This window comes from Petaurus breviceps, unplaced genomic scaffold, assembly GCF_028583685.1.
Source record: "Petaurus breviceps papuanus isolate PSGF00001 unplaced genomic scaffold, PetGlider_PUasm1.0 551, whole genome shotgun sequence".
In the NCBI taxonomy this organism is placed as follows: domain Eukaryota; kingdom Metazoa; phylum Chordata; class Mammalia; order Diprotodontia; family Petauridae; genus Petaurus; species Petaurus breviceps.
The window spans coordinates 21,570,412-21,591,037 of NW_027186372.1; the positions used below are offsets into that span (position 1 = coordinate 21,570,412).

The window sequence follows — 20,626 nt, forward strand, 5'->3', positions numbered from 1 at the left end:
GTGATGCTTATGGTGCTGGGAAAAGATGAGTTGACCACAATGGGGAATTGGCAAATGCATTCATACCCTCATCTAGTTCTTCTGCTAACTAAATCATGTTCCACTTAGCTCAGACTCCTCCTCCTCCATGAAGTCTTCCTTGTCCACTTAAGTTCCTACTGAGTTACTTTCCTACCTCTTCCCCTTTCCCTCCAATATCTCCTAGTACTTACTGTCTCTATAATTCATTTGACTCAGTACATGTCCACAGCAGGTCTAAATCACGTGACTTAAAATTTTTTTAAAAGTAGGTATTTTTCTCACTGAACATAGTGATAATTGGTTTTGTACCGTTTTGCTGTTTTGTACACTAATTAATAGTCATTTCTACTTTGATTTTCAGTAATTAAATAATTTGCATTACTTCTCCTATTCTCTAAATTGGTCTGTTATAATAAGGCTATTCTCTTTATTGCCCCATGAGCATACTTTGTTCACCTCCACCTTAATGTTTTTAGTTATGTTTGCCATTGTCCAGAATACTCTCCCCTTTCCCTTTTATCTCTTTAGATCCTATCTATCATTTAAGGTCCTTCTTGACTACCATTTCTATGGAGAATTCCTCGTCACTTGATCCCATTCTCTCCTGTCCTTATCAGATTGTCCTGTCTGTTTGCTCCCTGTCTTGAATCTTCAACTTCTCCCAATGAACTGTTTCCCCCTACTGCCTTTAAACATGTCCAAGCCAATCCATTCTAAAACATTAAACAAAAGCAAAATAAGATAAAATAAACAGTTATTAGACTCAGCCGCCTCTTCAATCTATCATCTTATTTCTCTCTGTGGCTCCTTAGTCAAATTCCTTAAATTTGTGTATATGTGTGTGTGTGTTTCTTTGTTTGTTACATTTCTTCTCCACTCATTCTTCAGCCTTTTCCATTATAGCTTTTGACTTCAATAGCCAAATGAAACAACTTTATCCAAAATTACTGATTATCTCTTAATTGTCAAGTTTGATGGTCTTTTTTCAGTATTGGCATTAAAATTTTGGCTTAGACAATGACTTCTTTTTACCATGTTTTGACCTTAATATACACACAAAGAAATGCTCTATTCTTATGGACAGTGTCCTTTTACCATATATAAGGACTGAATTTATTATTTTTACTGATTTTACTGACTTTATGTAATCAGTTAGTTGAGACAAGCAGCCAGTCAATTCAGATTTTTAAAACTGACTTTACATGTTCTCTAGAAATGATAGTTTCTTTACCAAATTGGGCAGTCTTAGTATGAGAGAGACAGTTATATTTCCACAAGTATCAAGTAGAAAGTAATGTGGTCTAGTCTGACACCACTCTCCTCCCAGGAGAACGTAAGATCCTTGATGATAAGAGTTTTGTTTTTCCCTTTGTATCTCAGGTATTTAGTATTATGTGTTGTATATAGTAGACATTTAAAAAGTGTTCATTGAATTAAACAAATACTCTGTAACATTCATTTTACTTGTATTTTGTTGGATATGGATAATTCAATTACTGGATTGGTTTGGTTCATTAAATTATTATTCAGAAAATCTACAATATTTCATAAGATTCATTCATTCAATCAGTCAGTCAGTAAGCATCTAGTCAGTGCTAACTATGTGCCAGACACCATGAAAACACTAGAAATACAAAAAAAAAAAAAAAAAAAAAAAAAGGCAAAAGCCAGTCCCTGTCCTCAAGGAGTTCATGATCTTTTGGGGTAGAGAGACAACAAGCAAAAATATGTGTGAACAAGCTATATACAGGATAAATAAGAACTAGTTAAGAAGAGTGATGGCACTAGAAATAAGAAGAATTGCAAAAGCTTTCTTGTGGAAGATGGGAATTTACATGAGTATTGAAGGAAGCCAGGAAACCAGGGGCCAGAGATGAAGAGAGAGATAATTCCAGGCACAGAGGATAGTCAGAGAAAATACCTTGAGTTGAGAAACAGTTCATTTGGATAGATCATTTCAACATGTTAAAAAAAAAAGTTAAAAATTATTGGTCTGGGACTTGATAAACCTGGATTCTGGCTGTATTATCTTGGATAACTCCCTTCATCTTTCTGGGACTTTGTTTTTCCATTTGTAAACTGGATAGGGTAGATTAGGTTATTTTTTAAAGTTTGAGTTCTAACAGTCTATGAGTTTATTTCTCATGGTAAGCATTACCTCTTTGGGTATGCAGTGACAGAGAATGTTTTGCCCAGATAATAAGTGAAAAGTATAAGTGGTAGAACACTGGAAATCTATGGCAGAAAGGGCTTTTCTGGGACAATATTTTCTAGATATGGTCCCAGCAATATAGACAAGGGGAAACCTCATTTTAGAGTATATTGGGTAGGAGACAGAATTATAGAAGTCCTTTAGGGAGTTGCTAGATAGGCTAGAAGTCATCAGGAAAATATTAGCATTTTTTTTCCTCTTCTTCCCCATATTTAGTCTCACTTCACACAGGGATTACCTTTAAAAAAATCAGATTAATATAAAATACTAGTATGAAGCCAATGAATAAAGCTGATAAAAATGTCAGGCATTTCTTTTTTTCCCCAATTTATTACATTATTTATTTTTATTTTTTTGGTTCTTTTTTTTTTTTTTTTGCTTTTTTGGAGGGCAGTTGGGGGTAAGTGACTTGCCCAAGGTTTTTGTGTTAAGTGTCTGAGACCAGATTTGAACTCAGGTCCTTCTGACCCCAGGGAGAGTGTTCTATTCACTGTGCCACCTAGCCACCCCTATTTTTAGTTTTTAACATTCACTTCCACAAGTTTTAAATTTTTCCCCCCTCCCTCTCTACTCCCTCCCTAAGATGGCTTGCAATCTGATATGGGCTCTACACAATACATTACTATTAAACACATTTTCACATTAGTCATGTTGCATAGAAGAATTATAACGAATTGGAAAAACCATGAAAAAGAAATAAATAAAATAAACCAAAAAAGAAAATAGTCTGCTTCATTCTGCATAGCTCTTTCTCTGGATATGACTGACATTTTCCATCATGTGTCCTTTGGAATTGTTTTAGGTTCTTGCATTGCTGAGAAGGGCTAAGTCTATCAAAATCAATCCTCACACACTGTGACTGTTACTGTGTACAATGTTCTCCTGATACTGCTCCCCTCACTCAGCATCAGTTCATATAAGTCTTTCCAGGTTCCTCTGAAGTTCACCTGTTCATCATTTTTTATAGCACAATAGTATTCCATTACATTCATATACCACAACTTGTTTAACCATTCCCCAATTGATGGGAATCCCCTTGATTTCCAGTTCTTAGCCATCACAAAAAGAGCTGCTATAAATATTTTTGTACATGTGGGTCCTTTCCCCATTTTTATGATCTCTTTGGTATACAGCCCTAGAAGTGGTATTGCTGGGTCAAAGGATATGGACATTTTAGTCCTTTGGGCATAGTTCCAAAATTGTTTCCAGACTGGTTGGATTAGCTGACATCTCCACCAACAATAGTGTTCCAACATTTCCACATCCTCTCCAACATTTATCATTTTCCAATTTTGCCATGTTAACCTATCTGATAGGTGTGATGTAGTATGTCAGAGTTGTTTTGATTTGCATCTCTCTAATCAATAGTGATTTAGAGCTTTTTTTTTTTTTTGCTTTTTGGAGGGGGGAAGGTAGGGCAATTGAGGTTGTGCCTTGTCCAAAGTCACATGGCTATTTTTGTGTTAAGTGTCTGGGTAAAATTTGAACTCAGGTTCTTCTGACTCCAGGGCCTGTGCTCTATTCACTGTGCCACCTAGCTGCCCCTAGAGCATTTTTTCTTATGACTATAGATAGCTTTAATTTCTTCCTCTGAAAACTGACAGACATTCCTTTCTTCTCATTATCCGAATGGGGCATTTAGCCCATAAGGAATATCTAGATGTCTTCTGCTATGGTACTCACACAAGGCTTGCCATAAAGGATATCACTATCCCTAGTCCTACCTAACTATGGAAGGTCTGCCCAGAATTGTGACAAAGTTAAGATTTGTAGATCCTGCAAAGACAGAAGCTATTCAATTTTGGTAGGAGGCAGGTTTAGAAAAAGGTACCTTCTGCATGTCATCTCATCTGATCTCACTTAAGCCACCATTTCCCCTTAGAGCTAGAGGCAAACATAACCTATAGAGCAGAAGACAGGACAAGTATCATTTGATAGCAAGTCAGAGATAGAATACTGTGGTAAATTTAACCCTAGAGTTAGAGACAAGATCTAGATTTGAATTTTGACTTGGCTACTTTTTATCTGTGTGACCTGAGTCAAGTTTGGGGGCCTCAGATTTCTTGTCTGTAAGATAAGGCAGTTATATAGATGATTTTGAAGATTCCTTTTAGCCAGGAGTATACTGGTAAATGTTTAAAATGCATACAGGTGCAGCTAGGTGGCTCAGTTAATAGAGCACAGGCCTTGGAGCCAGGAGGACCTGGGTTCAAATCCGGCCTTAGACACTTAAAACAAAACTAGCCCTGTGATCTTGGGCAAGTAACTTAACCCCAATTGCCCTGCCTTTCTCCCTCCAAAAAGCAAAAAACAAAATGCATACATACATATGATACACTTTTAAGTTAAATCAACATTAAGAACATTTTCTCTATAACCTTATCATGTCTAGACAATCAATAGATTAATAAGAGCCAAATCTTGATTTTTATCACTGCTGATTTCCATGGCATAAGTACTCACACTGGAAATTTAACAGTCAGCTCAGCCAGTATGAGCTGACTCCACACTGGATTAAATTCTGTGAACCTACACACAATTGTGTATATGGTTTTGAGAGGCTTGTCTGGCTGTAATACCTGAATCTGTGAGCCTACACATTTGCTTTCTATTCTTGCAAGTTTATCTGGGAGCATGACAATGTGAGTTTGTGTATGCATGCATGCATGTATGTATGTACATATATGCATGTGTGTGTTGGGATGGGGGGGGGAATGGCACCAAAATGAGGCTGCCACAATACTAGATTTACTGGCTAATCAGTGTTGTTAACATATATCAATGGCATTGAACTGACAAGAAAGTGTAAAAAAATAATGTCAGAAGTGGAGGGGAATGGTGGTCATAAGATTAAAATTTTAAAAATTGGCTTTGCTTGCAAAGGGTGATAATGCACATTTCTTTTTCATCTCCACACATCAGATATTCTCTTAGAAGTACATGTATATACTAAATATATTCTCTTTGCTGTAGTATCAGCCTGCAAATTGGACTTCCTGTCAGCTTCTGTTAGCCTGTCAGATAAATGAAAGCAGTGATATGTACTTATTTTAAATTTTCCTTTTATATCAGTATATAAGATCTCCTCAGAGCCTGTCACTTCAGAGAGAAGACACTGATCACATGCTGTGAAGGGAAAAAATAGAATTTAAAATAAAAAAAGTTGAAGCCTACATGACATGTCCATCTCTCTTAGAACTTTGCTTAAACTATTGTTCTCAAGAAATTATTTGTCAGGATTCATAGATTTAAAATAAAGAAGGTAGAAGTTTAATAGTACTTAAGAAATGTTTGCTGAATTGAATTAAACCCAATCATATTTAGTTGATCCCTTCCATTGGAAATGTATGGCAAACTGGGATAAAATGCTCATCATACTATTAACTAACATGTATGTAGGATTTTAAGTTTTACATAGTCTTCTATATGCATCATTTCTTTTGATCATCGCAATAATTCCATGAGCTATGTGAGATTATTTTTCCTATTTCACAGATAAAGAAACTGAACCAAAGAAAGATTAAGTGACTTGCCCAGAGTCACATAGTAAGAGTACAAAACAGGATTCATTTCAAATATTCTTGACTTCACATTGAGCTCAGTATCCACTGCATAAACTGTGTTATAGTCTACTATAATTCACAAACAATCAAAAGCATGTATCTGTGGGGAATTTATTTTTTCTTATTTTTAAAATTTGTTCTTTCTTTAAAAAAAAAAGGTAGAAAACTATCCTGCAAAGATATTCATTTGCTATTAGGCATATTTTCACAATTATAAAATATTTCAGGTGATAGATACCTAGGGTCATGTTGTAGAAGAGATAATTCCTTTTGGCTACAATTTCTTCATTTGTAAAATGAAATTGTTGGACTTAAGGCCTCTAAGTCCTAAAAGTATGATCCTATAAGACTGTGATTTCCACCTTCCACCACACACATGCACACACACACACACACACACATTTCATTGTACAACTGGCATCTAGTGAAGGGAAGGCTTCATTATAGAGTTACTTTAATTAGTTACTTCCCATAAGTAATTTTATGAAAAATTATTTAGGAAAAATTGAGACAATTTTCTCATTGATTCATCTTTTGCTAGAAGTGGGTTACTGCTTTGGATCATAAGCTTGATCCTCCGTTTTTCCAATGCTTTTTGGGGACATGAAGAAATCTAATTCTATTCATCCTCATCCCCTAGTTTTCCCTTGTTAGGGACAAAATCCTAGCTAATATTTATCTCTTAGCTTCATTAAAAGGTCATTTCTTTAGAATGGCTGTGTCTTGAGAGGAGGGAAAAGAGATGAGAATAAATTTGATTAGCCAGGAATTCTTAGACTATTTAACACTGATACTAGATGAGTGGGGACATTCCATAGGGAGATTCTCATACTGAATAACTTAGGTAGAGAACTGAATTCCTAGATAAATCAGATATACCAAAGTGTACTTGGTTTTATATTGTAGTCTTTATCATGTTTTAAAAAAAAAGTTAATTTTCAGTGTGGTTAGGGTGAAAGAAAATTACTATATTAAGAACTAGATGTAATGTGCTTTCAATAATATTTTCCCCAAAACTTTAAATGTTTCAGGAATTTCTGAAACTTTTTTTTTTAAAAGCAATCGGGGTTAAGTAACTTGCTCAAGGTTACACGGCCAGTTATTTCTGGGTGTGGTGCTAAGTATCTGAGCCCGGATTTGATTCCCAGGTCATCCCGACACTGGAGCTGGTGCTCTTACTCACTGAGCCACCTGGCCTCCCCTAAGCAATTGGGGTTAAGTAACTTGTTCAAGGTTACACAGCCAGTTATTTCTGGGTGTGGCGCTAATTATCTGAGCCCAGATTTGATCCCTAGGTCATCCCGACACTGGAGCCAGTGCTCTTACTCGCTGAGCCACCTGGGCGCCCCAAGACCAAGTTCTGAAACTTTCTAAAGGGGCATGGGAACAATCAACAACAGCAAGAGGAAGAAAGGATAGCAAAAGAGTTAGATAACAAAGATTATAGGATCATAAATTTAGTGTTTGAAGAGACTATAGAGTCTATTTGATTCTATTCAATTCAGTGAGAATGAGGCTGAAGATAAGAGAATTTAAGCTTATTTTTCCCCTGTTCTATGGCTGATGCATAGGATTTTTATTTCTATTTTTAAGGGACCTTAGATACCATCTAATCCATCCCTCTCATTATCAGATAAAGATACTTAAGACAGTAGAAAGGAAGTGACTTTCCTTAGGTAAAGGGAAGTAGTACATAACACAGATGGAATTCAAACCCAAATTCTCCAACCCCAAATCCAGCATTCTTTCAACAGAACCACACAGTGGTATCTAACTGGTAACTTGAATTCACCTCTTCAGACCCTAAGTCTAATATATGTTTGTTTGTTTGTTTGTTTGTTTGTTTGTTTTAAAGCAATTGGGGTTATGTAACTTGCTCAAGGTTACACGGCCAGTCATTTCTGGGTGTGGTGCTAAGTATCAGAGGTTGATATTTGATCTAGGTCATCCCGACATTGGAGCTGGTACTCTTACTCGCTGTGCTACCTGGCCACCCCTAATATATGTTTTAATTATACCATATTTCCATTCAAAAAAGGAAGGAAGGATGGAAAGAGCAAAAGGAGGAAAGAAAGAAGGAAGGTGGGAAAGAAGGAAAGGAGAGAGTGAGGGAAGAAGGGATTGAAGGAAAGGAGAAGGGAAGTGTAGAGAAAGGAAGGAAATAGAAGGAAAGAAAAGAGAAAGGATGGGCATCTGGAAAGTACATGTGATATTCCACAGCTGTAGCATCATGTCCCCATACCCATTCTCTACTTTATTTTTCTAATAATATTTTCTCTCCCTTGCACTGTACCCCACTAGGGGGAAAAAAGATAAAAGAAAAACAATTTCCTTTTTAAAATATGGGTAGTTAAACAAAGAAATTACTTCATTACCTTTATTATATATATATATATGTAAATCTATATAAATGTAGATATGTATATATGTATGTACATATACATATACACATATGTGTACATAAATATGTATATGTGCATATTATATAAATAACATTCTGTAATCCTAAATATGTCACATCTTTGTCAAAAAGTAGATATAGTATGTTACACCAATGATCCTTTGGAATCATGGTTAGTCATGATATTGATCAAAGTTCTTATAGCTTTCAAAGTTGTTTTTCTTCAGAGTGTTGTAATTATTATATAAATTGTTTTTGTTCTGCTCCTTTAATTCCTAAAAGACTACATAATTATTCATTTTATATGACCGATGTTATTGCATATATTTTTCTTTCAGTTCTGCTTACTTCACTATGCATCAGTTTCTATGTCTTTCCATGTCTCTTTGTAATTATTTATTTCTGAATTTTTCAGAGCATAATACTATTCTATCACATTCATATACCACACCTGTTTGCAGCAATATCTATTAAGTTCATTCTTTTATTCCCAATATATTAATAATCTAAATTTCCAGCACACATTTACACAAAGCTGCTGAAATTGGCTTTAGGATAGTTAAAATCCAAGAGCCCCAGTTCTATACCAAGCTACTGATTATTAATGTTCTCAAGACAGATAACTTGCAATATGTGTTCAAAGCGAGGATGAAATAAAAAATTGCTTTTACCCTGGGAGGCACTTGATAAGTATAAAAATATATCAAACAATGTTTTCTTTTAATAAAAAGTACAAAGTGACAGGTTTGTTTAGGATAAATTTATATATTGAACTTACCATGATCAAATGAGTGAATGTGTGTGTGTGTGTGCATAGAAAATTCCATAACTAGTTGTGACCTGGAATATTTTCTTTTGAATCCAGAAACTTTAATATTTCTTCCTCTTTCCATCTACCATGCTTTTTTAATAAATATTGCCATTGCTTTTCTGAAAATCATTGTTATGGAGTAGGAGGTCAAATTGAATATACTTCAAGCTGAGAGAGAAATTTTACCTATTTTGCTCCCCTCTGTAGACATATAATACCTTTAAATACCTCTTATGTTCTGTTTTTTGTTCTTTTTTTAGTAGTAGTGAATAAACCGCCATTTCCAGTACCATTTTCAAAATTCTGTTGCATCAAAGTGAATTTGAAGTCATCACTTTTTTTATAAAGCTAGAGTTGTTCTCTGTATGCCCGTGTATGATGGAATGCAATCCCGTGGTTTCAAAAATCTCAGAAAACTCCAGGGTCAACATTCTTTCATATATTCAGAAGGCATTTATAGAACATCGGCAACATTTACAGGAGTTTATCACTAGTTTCATGACAGTAAGTTGGGAAGGAGTGTGAGGGGGCCATGACTCAAAACAGTAGAAGAAATAAGCCCTAACTCTATTGAAGTTGTGGAAAATAACAGTCAAAAAAAAAAAAAAGGGCACAGGATCTAAGTTTCGGGTCTGCCACATAATCCCCCAGGCTTTAGGAGAACCTCTTTGGGACTATGATATCTTTGCTCTAATTCCATTAGTTTACACTGGCATGCTAGATATGCCCCCCCACACACACTTTTAGCCAATCCGTGACTAGCACAACAGTGACATTTGACCACTTAACATCAACTAAATTTAACAAATGGTTATTTACTTCACAAATAGAGCAAAAACAGAATCATACCGATTTCCCCACCTCACAGATATTTTCTTCCTTATACCATCTTGATCTCTTGCTTGCTCTTCGAACAGTTTCTACATGGAATTCATCTAGTCAATCCATATCCAAATGTATCATTACCAGATGAGTCCTTCCTTAGCTAACTTCAGCCTGGATCTAAAAGGTTACTTCTCACTTGAACAAGCATCAGTTCTTCACTGGCTGCAAAATCCATCAGTGGACTGGATTCCTATATTCCCATACTCTTGGATGAGTCACTGTCTTGACCTTTCAAAACTCACAAGATTTGTGATCTCCAGATTAATTTCTTCACCTAAAATGAAAGAATAAATGATGAGGCTGGCAAAAAACTGATCCACAAGGCCACATGCTAACCTCAAGTGGGGAGAAGGCCTGAGCCCTCTCTCTTTACAGGCATAGCTTTCTCTGGACCCTGTCTAGGCTGAAGAAGTCAGCTAAAAAAGAAGTCAAATCATGATAAAGAGATTGAGGCAGACTATAGCCTCCTAAAGGTCACTCTAGTTCCAGTTTCATACCTCTAGCTGGAAAAATAAGCTCATATTCACCACAAAGCAGAACAGAGAAAGTTTTGGATGCTCCAAAGTCTCTCCAAGGCAATTCCATTCGATATCACCACAGTTCTCCCAGAAGCAGACTCCCCAACTTCTTACACATGGAGAACTAGAATAGCTGAACACATTAATCTGCTCTGTATGGGCTCTCAAAGAATAAGCTTATTAGCCAGATCCCCATTACGTACATGCCTGAAATAGCTATGAAACAGACAAAAAATGCAAGACAGTATGTAAATGGTTAATGCATATGTGAGGGATTGAATGGAATGGAATAGAAACTAATTGAGTAAGTGCAGATGACTTTTAACCCTATCAAAGTTTGCTGACTGATATGTTGTAGTTCTGATGAGCCATTGCATTGGAAAGAATGCTGACTCTGATTTCATAGGACCTAGCTTCAAATCCCACTTATGATTCCTGTTATCTGTGTGACCTTGGGCAAATAAGTTCACCTTCTTTGGCCTCAGTTGCCTCATCTGTAAAACAAGGGGTTTGTATTAGATGGCCTCTGAGGTCCTTTTCAATTCTAGATCTGTGATACTATAGTCCTAAAAATCATTTGCATTTGTATAGAACAGTACACAAAGCACTTTAATAACTATCTGATTTGATCTTCTAGCTATTAGCATCTCCATTTTACAGTACGAAAATTCATTTCCACTGAGGTGAAGCTACCACGTAGCTATTAAACAGTATTGCCATAGAGCTAGATTAATTTTTCAGTGGTATGGGGGGAAGTAGGTTGGCAAAATGAATAGTAGGATACTGGAGAAATAGTTGACATACTTACAGATATATGTTTAGCTTGTCATATAAGAAAACAATATAAAATACTTTTTAAATTAGTTTTAATTTTAATTTGAAATTAAATTTCCTTTATCAATGATAGACTTGTGCTATTCATAAGTATGACACTTAGCTGGGTCAGTGTATCAAGATCACGATCCCTTTTCCTCTAGCGCGCTACAATTAAACATCTAGTTAATTATATATAATTATATAGTTTAATTGTTAGTAAACAATTCAACATCTAGTGCTACAATTTCTAATAGGAGGGGCTTTTTGCCCTGTCACAATCTAATAAAATCTAGTTTAGGGTGAATAAATCATCCCATGATCTAAGTAAGGCAAGCAGCATGACTTCATTTGGCGGTAAAAACAGGAGTCTTCAAGAATATTTTAGACATTTTCAAAAGTTTTGACTTCAGAAGCTTTTGTAAATAGATTCCTCTCTGAGGCTCTCGATCTTCCAGTGTCAAAATTCTGATTTTTCCCATTTCACCACCGGTAGTATTAAGTAATGCAAACTAAAAGAATGACAGCAGGAGATATGAAAATGTTTAGGATGTGTAGGACATTCATATACAAAGAATTATTATTCAGATAGGTCAACGATATAAAGCAGTAAGGCAATTGGGAATATTAACCAAATGAATTAACTAATATTTTGAGTACCTTTCTGTATAAAACATTGTGCTGGGGAATGTAAGAGATACAAAAAAGTGTGTATTTTCTCCCTAATGAATGTATAAGTTCCATGAGGGCAGGAATCATGCCTTATTCAACAAATGAAATAGTATTTATAAAGTCCTTAGGACAGTGCTTAGCCCATAGAAAGCACTTAATGCTTATCCCCTTCTATCATTCTTAGACAATACCTACACACAAACAAAGCTTTAAAAATCTTACAAGAGCAAAATAATAATAAAAATGCCAGAAGGCAGTATATGATTAATTGCCAAATAAATGGTTATCTGAAAGTGGACAAATTCACAATAGATATAAATAGAACCAAACATGTTCATGAGAAGTAGTATAAAAGAACTTCAAAAGAAATATTTGACCAGAAAAGGAGAAAGGCCTAATCTTATAGAGAGAACTATGGAAACACATATATAATTTGTATGTTCCCTTGGTATTTATATAATTGCAAGAGAGCTAGAGGGAAAGTAGGAAGCCCCCAGTAGCATGTAGGAGGGGAAGAGAGAGGACATGGGGACTATGTAAGAATTCTAGCAAACATGGTCAAAAATCTCTTGGATGAAGGGTATAAACTCATAAACACTTATGTGGCTTCCATTGACCTCAGAGTGATACTCATCTTTAGCACTTTGGAGGCAGCCAATTTCAAAGTCTGACTTCAGTACTGGTTGGGAAAAAACAACAAACACTGGTTGAAAAAAAATGTCTTACAAAATAAAAAGGAGCTTTCTATTGAGGTGAATGTTTTTATGTAATAGAGAATTTGAAAAGCTGGCGGGGACCTTAGACAAGGAAGCCCAAGCCTCCATTGACATCCCATTCAGCTTCCTCTCCACTCTGCTTGGAGAGCTGAAGTGTAGAATGCCAAACTCTTCCCAATGCCTTCCCTTACAGAGGGTAGAAATTGGACATTCAACTCACTCCACTTAGCATCTGCTGCTCTGCCTGGTTTAAACTCCATGGAACAAGATGCCCCTGTAAAGGGTCCTTGCTGATGTCCCCCTCCAACCAGCCCATCACTTTCCTGCCTTCTTTTGTGTGTTATTTCCCCCCAGATAGAGTCCAAGTTCTTTGAGATCAGGAACTGCTTGATTTTCACTTGTATCTCTAGAATTTAGCATGGTACTTGGCCTATAGTAAGCCCTTACAGAAGAGATTACTATATAAAAGATACATAGCTAATTATTCACACAGTTTTTAATGATATTCCACATTTTTTTCCAAAAGTACAACAAAGAGAAGGATATTGGCATAACCATTGTTTTTAGAACAGCAGTTAAAGTTTCTTGGGGGTTTTTGGTTTTTTTCTTTGCTTTTTCTTTCTTTTTTTTTAGAAGGGGAGAGGATGTGTTTGTTGCTCAGATAAATACTTTTCCCTTCTCCAAACCCATAACTTAATAGACTGCTGTATTTAATAACAAAAAAATTCCCAATCATCTTGCATGGATCTGACATGGGCCAGGAAGATCCGGAATCCTGTATATATTTTCATTTTGAATGAGGCTACACCGTGACAGCTTTCTGATAGAAAGAGTGGGATCTCATTGTTTTGTTTTCTTACTGTTCATTGAGAAAAAGGCTTCAATTAGAATGGTTGGTGATCAAGATGAGAAAAATAGATTAAGATATATTTATTTCTTCTGAGATTATTTAGGTTCCCTGTAGAAACCATTTCTATAAGTGATCATGTGGTAATGTGTAACAATAAATTAAATAAATCAATTAATTAAAGTAGAATTGATGCACCAGTTCACAGAATACATGACATTCCTCTCCAGGTGTGTATCTGAGTGCATATTGTCTTGGTAGAAAAATGATAAAAAAAAATCAAGTTAAGTCTGAATCCCAGTATATTACTATTCATTTAACGATTCATTAAATATTTGATTTCTTTTCTGGTGCTAAAAGGTATCTCAAAGCCTAATAGATAGAGCTCAACAACTTCCAAATAATCACTTCTCTGAATCTGAAGAGTCCATAATCAGTCACTTTAATGGCTATATCTCCTAGCAGGAAGAATAATTGTATTTTCCAAGTAATTATTGCCAAGAAAGGGAATTGACTATTTTTTTAGGGAAAAATACCTGATTATTTTATTTCTTGTATCTTCTGTTTCTGTATTCTAAATTCCTTATAAAATGTCTATTTGTAATTTTTTCATTATATTTTCTAGTCTATTTTTCTTTTAGCATTTTGAATTGTAAACCAACGATAATTTCTAGAGACCTATAGACAAATTTGGTGCTGACACTACCACTGATATAGCTATATGAAATGTTATTTAGAAATCACTGATAAGATAAATGCAAGCCAAAATAATTAGAATGTTTCAACTCACACAGAAAATTGGAGAGGATTTGAAAAACATGGAAATACTCAATGGGACTTTGGGAAGGCAAACATAATGAACTGTTGTGCTGCAACTGGAGGGTGAATTGTTCTAACCATTCCAATCATTAGGAATTAAGCTTTAGAAAAAGTTGCTAAAGTGTCCACATACACTGACCCACTGTAAGATATATACCCCAAGGAAGTCACAGATAGAAAGTTCCATTATTTACCAGATTGGCATAGAATCACTTTTTTTGTGTTAGCCAAGAAATGAAAATAAAGTAGGCGTCAGTTGATTGAGAAACGCTATATCCAATTTAGAATATTACTATAGCATAAGAAATAACAAATATGAAATATAAAGACTTAGGTGAACTAATACAGATTGAAGCAAGCAGGAACATAAAAGCAGCATACACAACTATGGTATAAAAAAGGAAAGACCAATTGAACAAATCTGCATGCTGTGTAATTACAATGATCTATCAGCCTCAGAAAAGGGTTAAGGAAATTGATCTCTTCTCTTTCATCTGGGGAAGTAAGGGCCAACATATGTGGAATGTTGCATACACTGACAGATGCTGTTGATGGATTAAACTTTTTGTTTGTTTTCTTTTTTATAAGGACATGTTCACTGGGTAGAGGAAGGAGAGGAATATATTTACAAATGAATGTGATACAAAAGTAAAGAAAATCAACAACAGCAAAAAGATAAAAAAAGAATTCAAATATCTATATATTAAAAAATATGACAACTAAAAACACTAAGAGAAGCAATTATTTAAGTCAAATATACACATGGTCATTTAAAGAACACTAAAAATTTTGATATGTTATTCACTGGTTCATGTTTTTCTAGAACAAACAGGCATGATTAGGTTTTAAATTCAGAAGACATTAAACTCATTTTGAGATCAAGCATAGATATTTCTGATTAAGGAGAGAGGGGGATGATACAGCATAATTTTAAGGATATGTTCCATGGTTTAAAATTCTTTATTTCATCCAGCATCTTTAATAATCATTTATATGTATATTTCATTTGTTATGTCATCATTGGAGAGGCCATGAAAGTATTATTACTCTCCTTTTACATAAGAGAAAGCTGAGCTTCTGAGACCTAATGTAATCTGCTCAATGCTACACAGCTTAGTAAACTCTAGGACACATTTATTGAATGCTTTAAGGTTTGGAAAGTACTTTTACAAGTACATCTTGCACAAGCACAACTCACTTGATCGCCACACTGCTAGGAGGTTGGTGCTGTTATTATCCTCATTTTACAGATGAGGAAACTGAGACAGACATGCCTTAAGTGAGATGAGCCTATGATTTCTGACTATAGTTCCAGGGCCCTGTCCATCATCATCATCATTGCCGTCATCATCATCATCATCATCATCATCATCATCATCATCATCATCATTATCATTATCATCATTGCATTTCTGTAGCATCTTAAGGTTTGCAAAGCACTTTACATTTTTTTAAATCACATTTTATCCTTACAATCACCTTGTGAGGTAGGTGGTGTTATTATCCCCATTTTACAGATAGATGTAAAACCAGGTAGATAGAAATAAAATAACTTGTCTAGGGTTACACAGCCAGTACATGTGTGAAACTGGATTTAAACTCGGATCTTCCTACCCCAAGTCCAGTGCTCAATCCACTGTGTCACCTACCTCATCTTTCTTATCAATTGCATTAACTAATTATGTAGAAAAAGAATTCACTAAATACACATGATTAAGTGGAAACTATGTTGAAAAGAACTCAGACACATTAACTTTCTCTGAAACCTTAAAGAGAATAAAGCCAAATAATTCTTTTCTCTCTCATCAGCAGGAGAAAGGAAAGTTGTGAAGTTGCAATAATGGTATTGGAATGTTCAATATACACTTGCTGGTATAGTTATTGATAGATGGGGGAGTGTAAACAATTCAGTTTCACAGTCATACAAGCTATGCTGAGCATCACTCCATCTTATATACACAGAGAGTAGCTGTTTGCCTATTTCCAAAGTCTATTTTGGTGCAAATAATAATTTTCTCTTCTCCCAATCACAGGACTATACCCTGACAATGTACTTTCAGCAAGCTTGGCGAGATAAGAGGCTGTCATATAATGTAATACCTTTAAATCTCACCTTGGACAATAGAGTAGCGGATCAGCTCTGGGTGCCTGACACATACTTCCTGAACGACAAGAAGTCATTTGTGCATGGGGTGACTGTCAAGAATAGGATGATCCGTCTGCATCCTGATGGGACTGTCCTTTATGGCCTCAGGTCTGTAGCAATATAGAATTTTGACTTCATCTTTCTTATGTCCATATTTATGTTGCCTAACTGAAGACATTCTTAGGGAGTTTTTTTGTTTTTACTCTTTCCAATAGGCAATTAAAAGTGTCTTTGGCACAAATAGCTATAAGCCTGGATAGCTGAGTAGTTGGTCACATGTAGGACTAAGATTTCTCTGAAGTATTAATTGCCAACTTTGGAGCTACTTCCCTTAAAATATTGAAATAAATAATAACAGGCCGACAGTGACAAACTGCTAATCTCCTCAACCCTCCCCCCCACCAAAAAAAAAAAAAAGAAATTGGACATCAAGATGGCAGACCATTTTGTTAATCACTCTTGTTCAAAGTGAGTCAGATGTGATCTTCAAGAGGCAGAACTTGATGATGCCCTCTCACAACCCCCAAACCAGAGGTGGCTGGCCTTGAAAATAAGGCAATCATGAACAAATTGCTTAATGAATGCCTTTGTTAAACTATGGAACTGAACCCCTTATATCTTATCCAGGCAGTGGCTGCATGGTCTACTGAAAAGACATAGAACTTTTTTAAAACTTCTCTTGTTTTACAAAGATTGATTCATATGGTTTCCTAAAAAAGACAAGGAAAGAAATGTGGATTATTTATTAACACACTGTAATCTACCTTTATTTAAATGCAGGCTACTTAATAGTCCTACATTTCAGTTTCCCTAAGATTTTTAGATATTGTTGAGCTATTATATTAACAATGCATATGGGATTGAAATTGTTTTTTTCTTATTTCTAAATTGAATTCTTACTTTTGTCTTCCCTTATTTATTGTAAACCTCTTCTGTGTGCTGAAAACTCTGAGTGTCAGGTTACGGTATTACCAATTTCTTAATTCTGATTAATTGGTAAATTTGGCTTTGGACTACATGATCTTAGTTTTCCCAATATTGTCCAAATTATTAGAGAAGATACCCTCCTTTAATTGCCATTTTAAAAAATTTCTCCCTACCCTGAATGAGTTGTAGTACATTTACACATTCTCCATACAGCCCACAGCAGCCTAACTATTCACATTAGCACCATGAAGGAGCAATTAGTTTGCAAGCTAAACTTAATTCCCCTTCTTTTGAAAATGGCCCCACTGGGACCATTCATTCAACAAATATTTATTGAGCATGCATTATATGCAAGACACTGTGTTAAGTATTGAGGAAGATATATAAATAAAATTCCATTCCAGCTTTCAAGGAACTTATTCTCTAGTAAGAAAGATAACTGTGGGGTGGCCAGGTGGCTCAGCAAGTAAGAGCACCGGCTCCAGTGTCGGGATAACCTGGGGATCAAATCCAGGCTCAGATACTTAGCACCACACCCAGAAATAACTGGCCGTGTAACCTTGAGCAAGTTACTTAACCCCAATTGCTTTAAAAAATAAAAGAAAGATAATTGTCCCTCCTATGAGGAGGAATGAGAAGAGTGCATGAGAGAGGAACAGTATTGTTTTACCAAGGCATTACATTCATGAATAAATGAACAAGACATAGTTTTCACTATTAGTGACCTAGCATAGATACTAGCCCCCCAATCCAGTGTCACGATCATAGGCTTTATCACCTTACGGATAAATTGACTCTGTTGTATAACCAAAAATAAATGTTGAACACTAATGAGCACCCTGCAGGTGTATATCACTGGTCACAATGGCAGCCTGGTGAGAAAGCATAGATGGATCAGTGCAAATTCTGCTGCTTCTGCTCTATTCATGCTGGGTAAATGGCACCATCATCACATAGGAAAGACAATTATACCACATAAGTAAAAGAAACATAACAGAAATGAGGAGAATGTGTCTAATTTCTGTTCCATTATACTTTGTGTTTGCTGAATGTTTTTGTTCTCAGTGTTGTTGCTTGTTTCTGGTCTTGTATCTTTGAGGTTTGGATAGAGTTGAGATGAGTTCATTGTATAACTAAAATGGTAGAAGGACAACTCATAGACTATTATTGGAAATGGCTTTCTGTGTCCTTCTTTTGAAATGACTCTGGTGACAATGTTGCATTATGTTGTTTCTTCGGGTTGAATGTAAATTCTGACCTGACAAAGAGACATTAGGGATTCATCATGGGATGAGCTAATGAAATATGTTATAAATTGTAGGTAGTCAAACACTGTACTTTCCTTAGGTTATATCCTATGACAATTTTTTGGTGCATGTAAGCAACAAAATAAGACAATGAGTGGATATTTCATAAAAAGAAGAGAGTAGGGTATACTTGAGGGAATCCAGACTAAAATTATTCTAAAATCAAATCCAGTTCATGAAAGAATATTGCTCAGTACAAGAGAGGGGGAAACATAAGTAAGGTACAGATGTAAGAAGACTAACAAAGATGATGACTAATTGTGGACTTTGGGATCAATTTGGATTATGTTCCCTTTCACTAACGTTGCTTGTGGAGAAAACAGGATTCGGCACAGATGCTTAGCAGGTATTTGAACTTGACCAAAGGAATAGATGAAATTGCGACAATGTCAATGGGAAAGTCTCCTTTGCCATCAAGAGAAAGTAGGTGAAATGAGGAAGGAGAATGATTACAAAAGCAAGTGAAAATTGTATTTCTACTTTTCACACCTTCCCTTTGTTTAAGTTCTGGACTGTGACTGCTCAGATTATACCACATAGGAGGGAGCTGTCTTGGTTTGAATGAGTAGTGATAAACTTCAGTCAAGAAGTTCTTTCCCAGGAAGGACACAGGAATATCATGCAAAAATCCAACCACAGTGGAGGGACCATGGAGTGGAAGTACCAGAGACAGAAAGGAGTTTTGGGAGAGGAAGCAGGGTGAAAACCAGGATCAACAAAGGCCCTAGAGGGCTAGTGAGATTTGCGGTCCAGTGACAGTCATAAGAGATCAAGCTTAATGGAACTTTTAATTAAAAATTTTTCACTAAAATGTTTAATAATTTTTTTTTAAAAAATCTTCAGCACTCTGTTGGCACTTGTATACCTTTGTTTTTATGCACAGCCATGTGTGGTTGTCCCTTCCCTCTAGCTTCTACTAAATTTGCTTCACTTGGATAGCTCCCACCACTATCATTGCTCTCCATGGCAACAGTTATCCCTAAGTGGTGGTGAACAGACATGGGGAGAAAAATTTTTAAATATTGAAAATCGCAGCAATGTAGAAGCACACACACACACACACACACACACACACACATAGAAATCTGAAGATTGGGAGAGGTAGATTCCAGTGACTTCATGTGTTCACATACTTACTAGCTGTATAATTGTGGACAAATCCCCTCACAACATTAAGCTTCAGTTACCTTATTTGTAAGCTCGGAATAATAATACTTGTAGTAACTCACTTTGCAGTGTTATAAGAAAAACCCTTTGTAAATTCTAAAGTATCATGTTATAATGTGGTATTCTATGGAGAGACTTGTTACTCAGTAAATACACTTACCAAAATAGAAAGATGTTACCTTGAATCCTGGAAAACTGATCTGTTCTTTAAATATTATCATTATACTAAATTATAGGGCAGGAAACATAGCACAATACGTGTATAGAGAACCAGTCTTTCAGTTAGGAATACCTAGGTTCAAATTATACCTGATACTGGCTGTAAGGCCCTGGGCAATTCACTTTACCTCTCCAAGCTTCAGGAAACTCTTACAGACTAAAAGTTGCAGAAGTTGTTATTCTGCACTGGTAGAAGTTGTTTCATCCTGAGAAGTTTTTATGCCAATAAAATCACAGATGATGTGGTCACCCCTCAAAAATGCATATCACAATGTTTCCCCTAATGTCCTACCTTTATGAAATTAACATTGGTGGGCAAGAAAGCATATAAACCCTATTTATCATCTCAAGTGCCTATCATTTCAGGCTCAGTGTGAAATTGGTTGGTGAGGGAGGGCATGTCCAAGAATGTTATAACATGTTATATTGGCTTATGAAGACAAAAACCAGAGCAATTTGCTTCACTGCTGGAAATTTAATACAGACTACTATTGCCTTTTGAACTCTACAAGCTTCACTTATGATGGATAAGAAAAGGAAATCTAATTGAAATTATGCTTGCTAGGGATTATTCAGGTCCAT

General features: G+C 35.7%; 1 protein-coding gene across 2 annotated transcripts in view; it reads left to right on the forward strand.

Annotated features, from left to right (window-relative positions):
- GABRB2 (gamma-aminobutyric acid type A receptor subunit beta2) overlaps window positions 1–20,626 on the forward strand; it is a 255,749-nt gene that overhangs the window by 73,339 nt on the left and 161,784 nt on the right. For both annotated transcript variants that reach the window (XM_069102429.1, XM_069102430.1), the window contains exon 4: window positions 16,312–16,532. In XM_069102429.1, coding sequence (XP_068958530.1) covers window positions 16,312–16,532 — 221 coding nt within the window. The remainder of the gene's footprint in view (window positions 1–16,311; window positions 16,533–20,626) is intronic.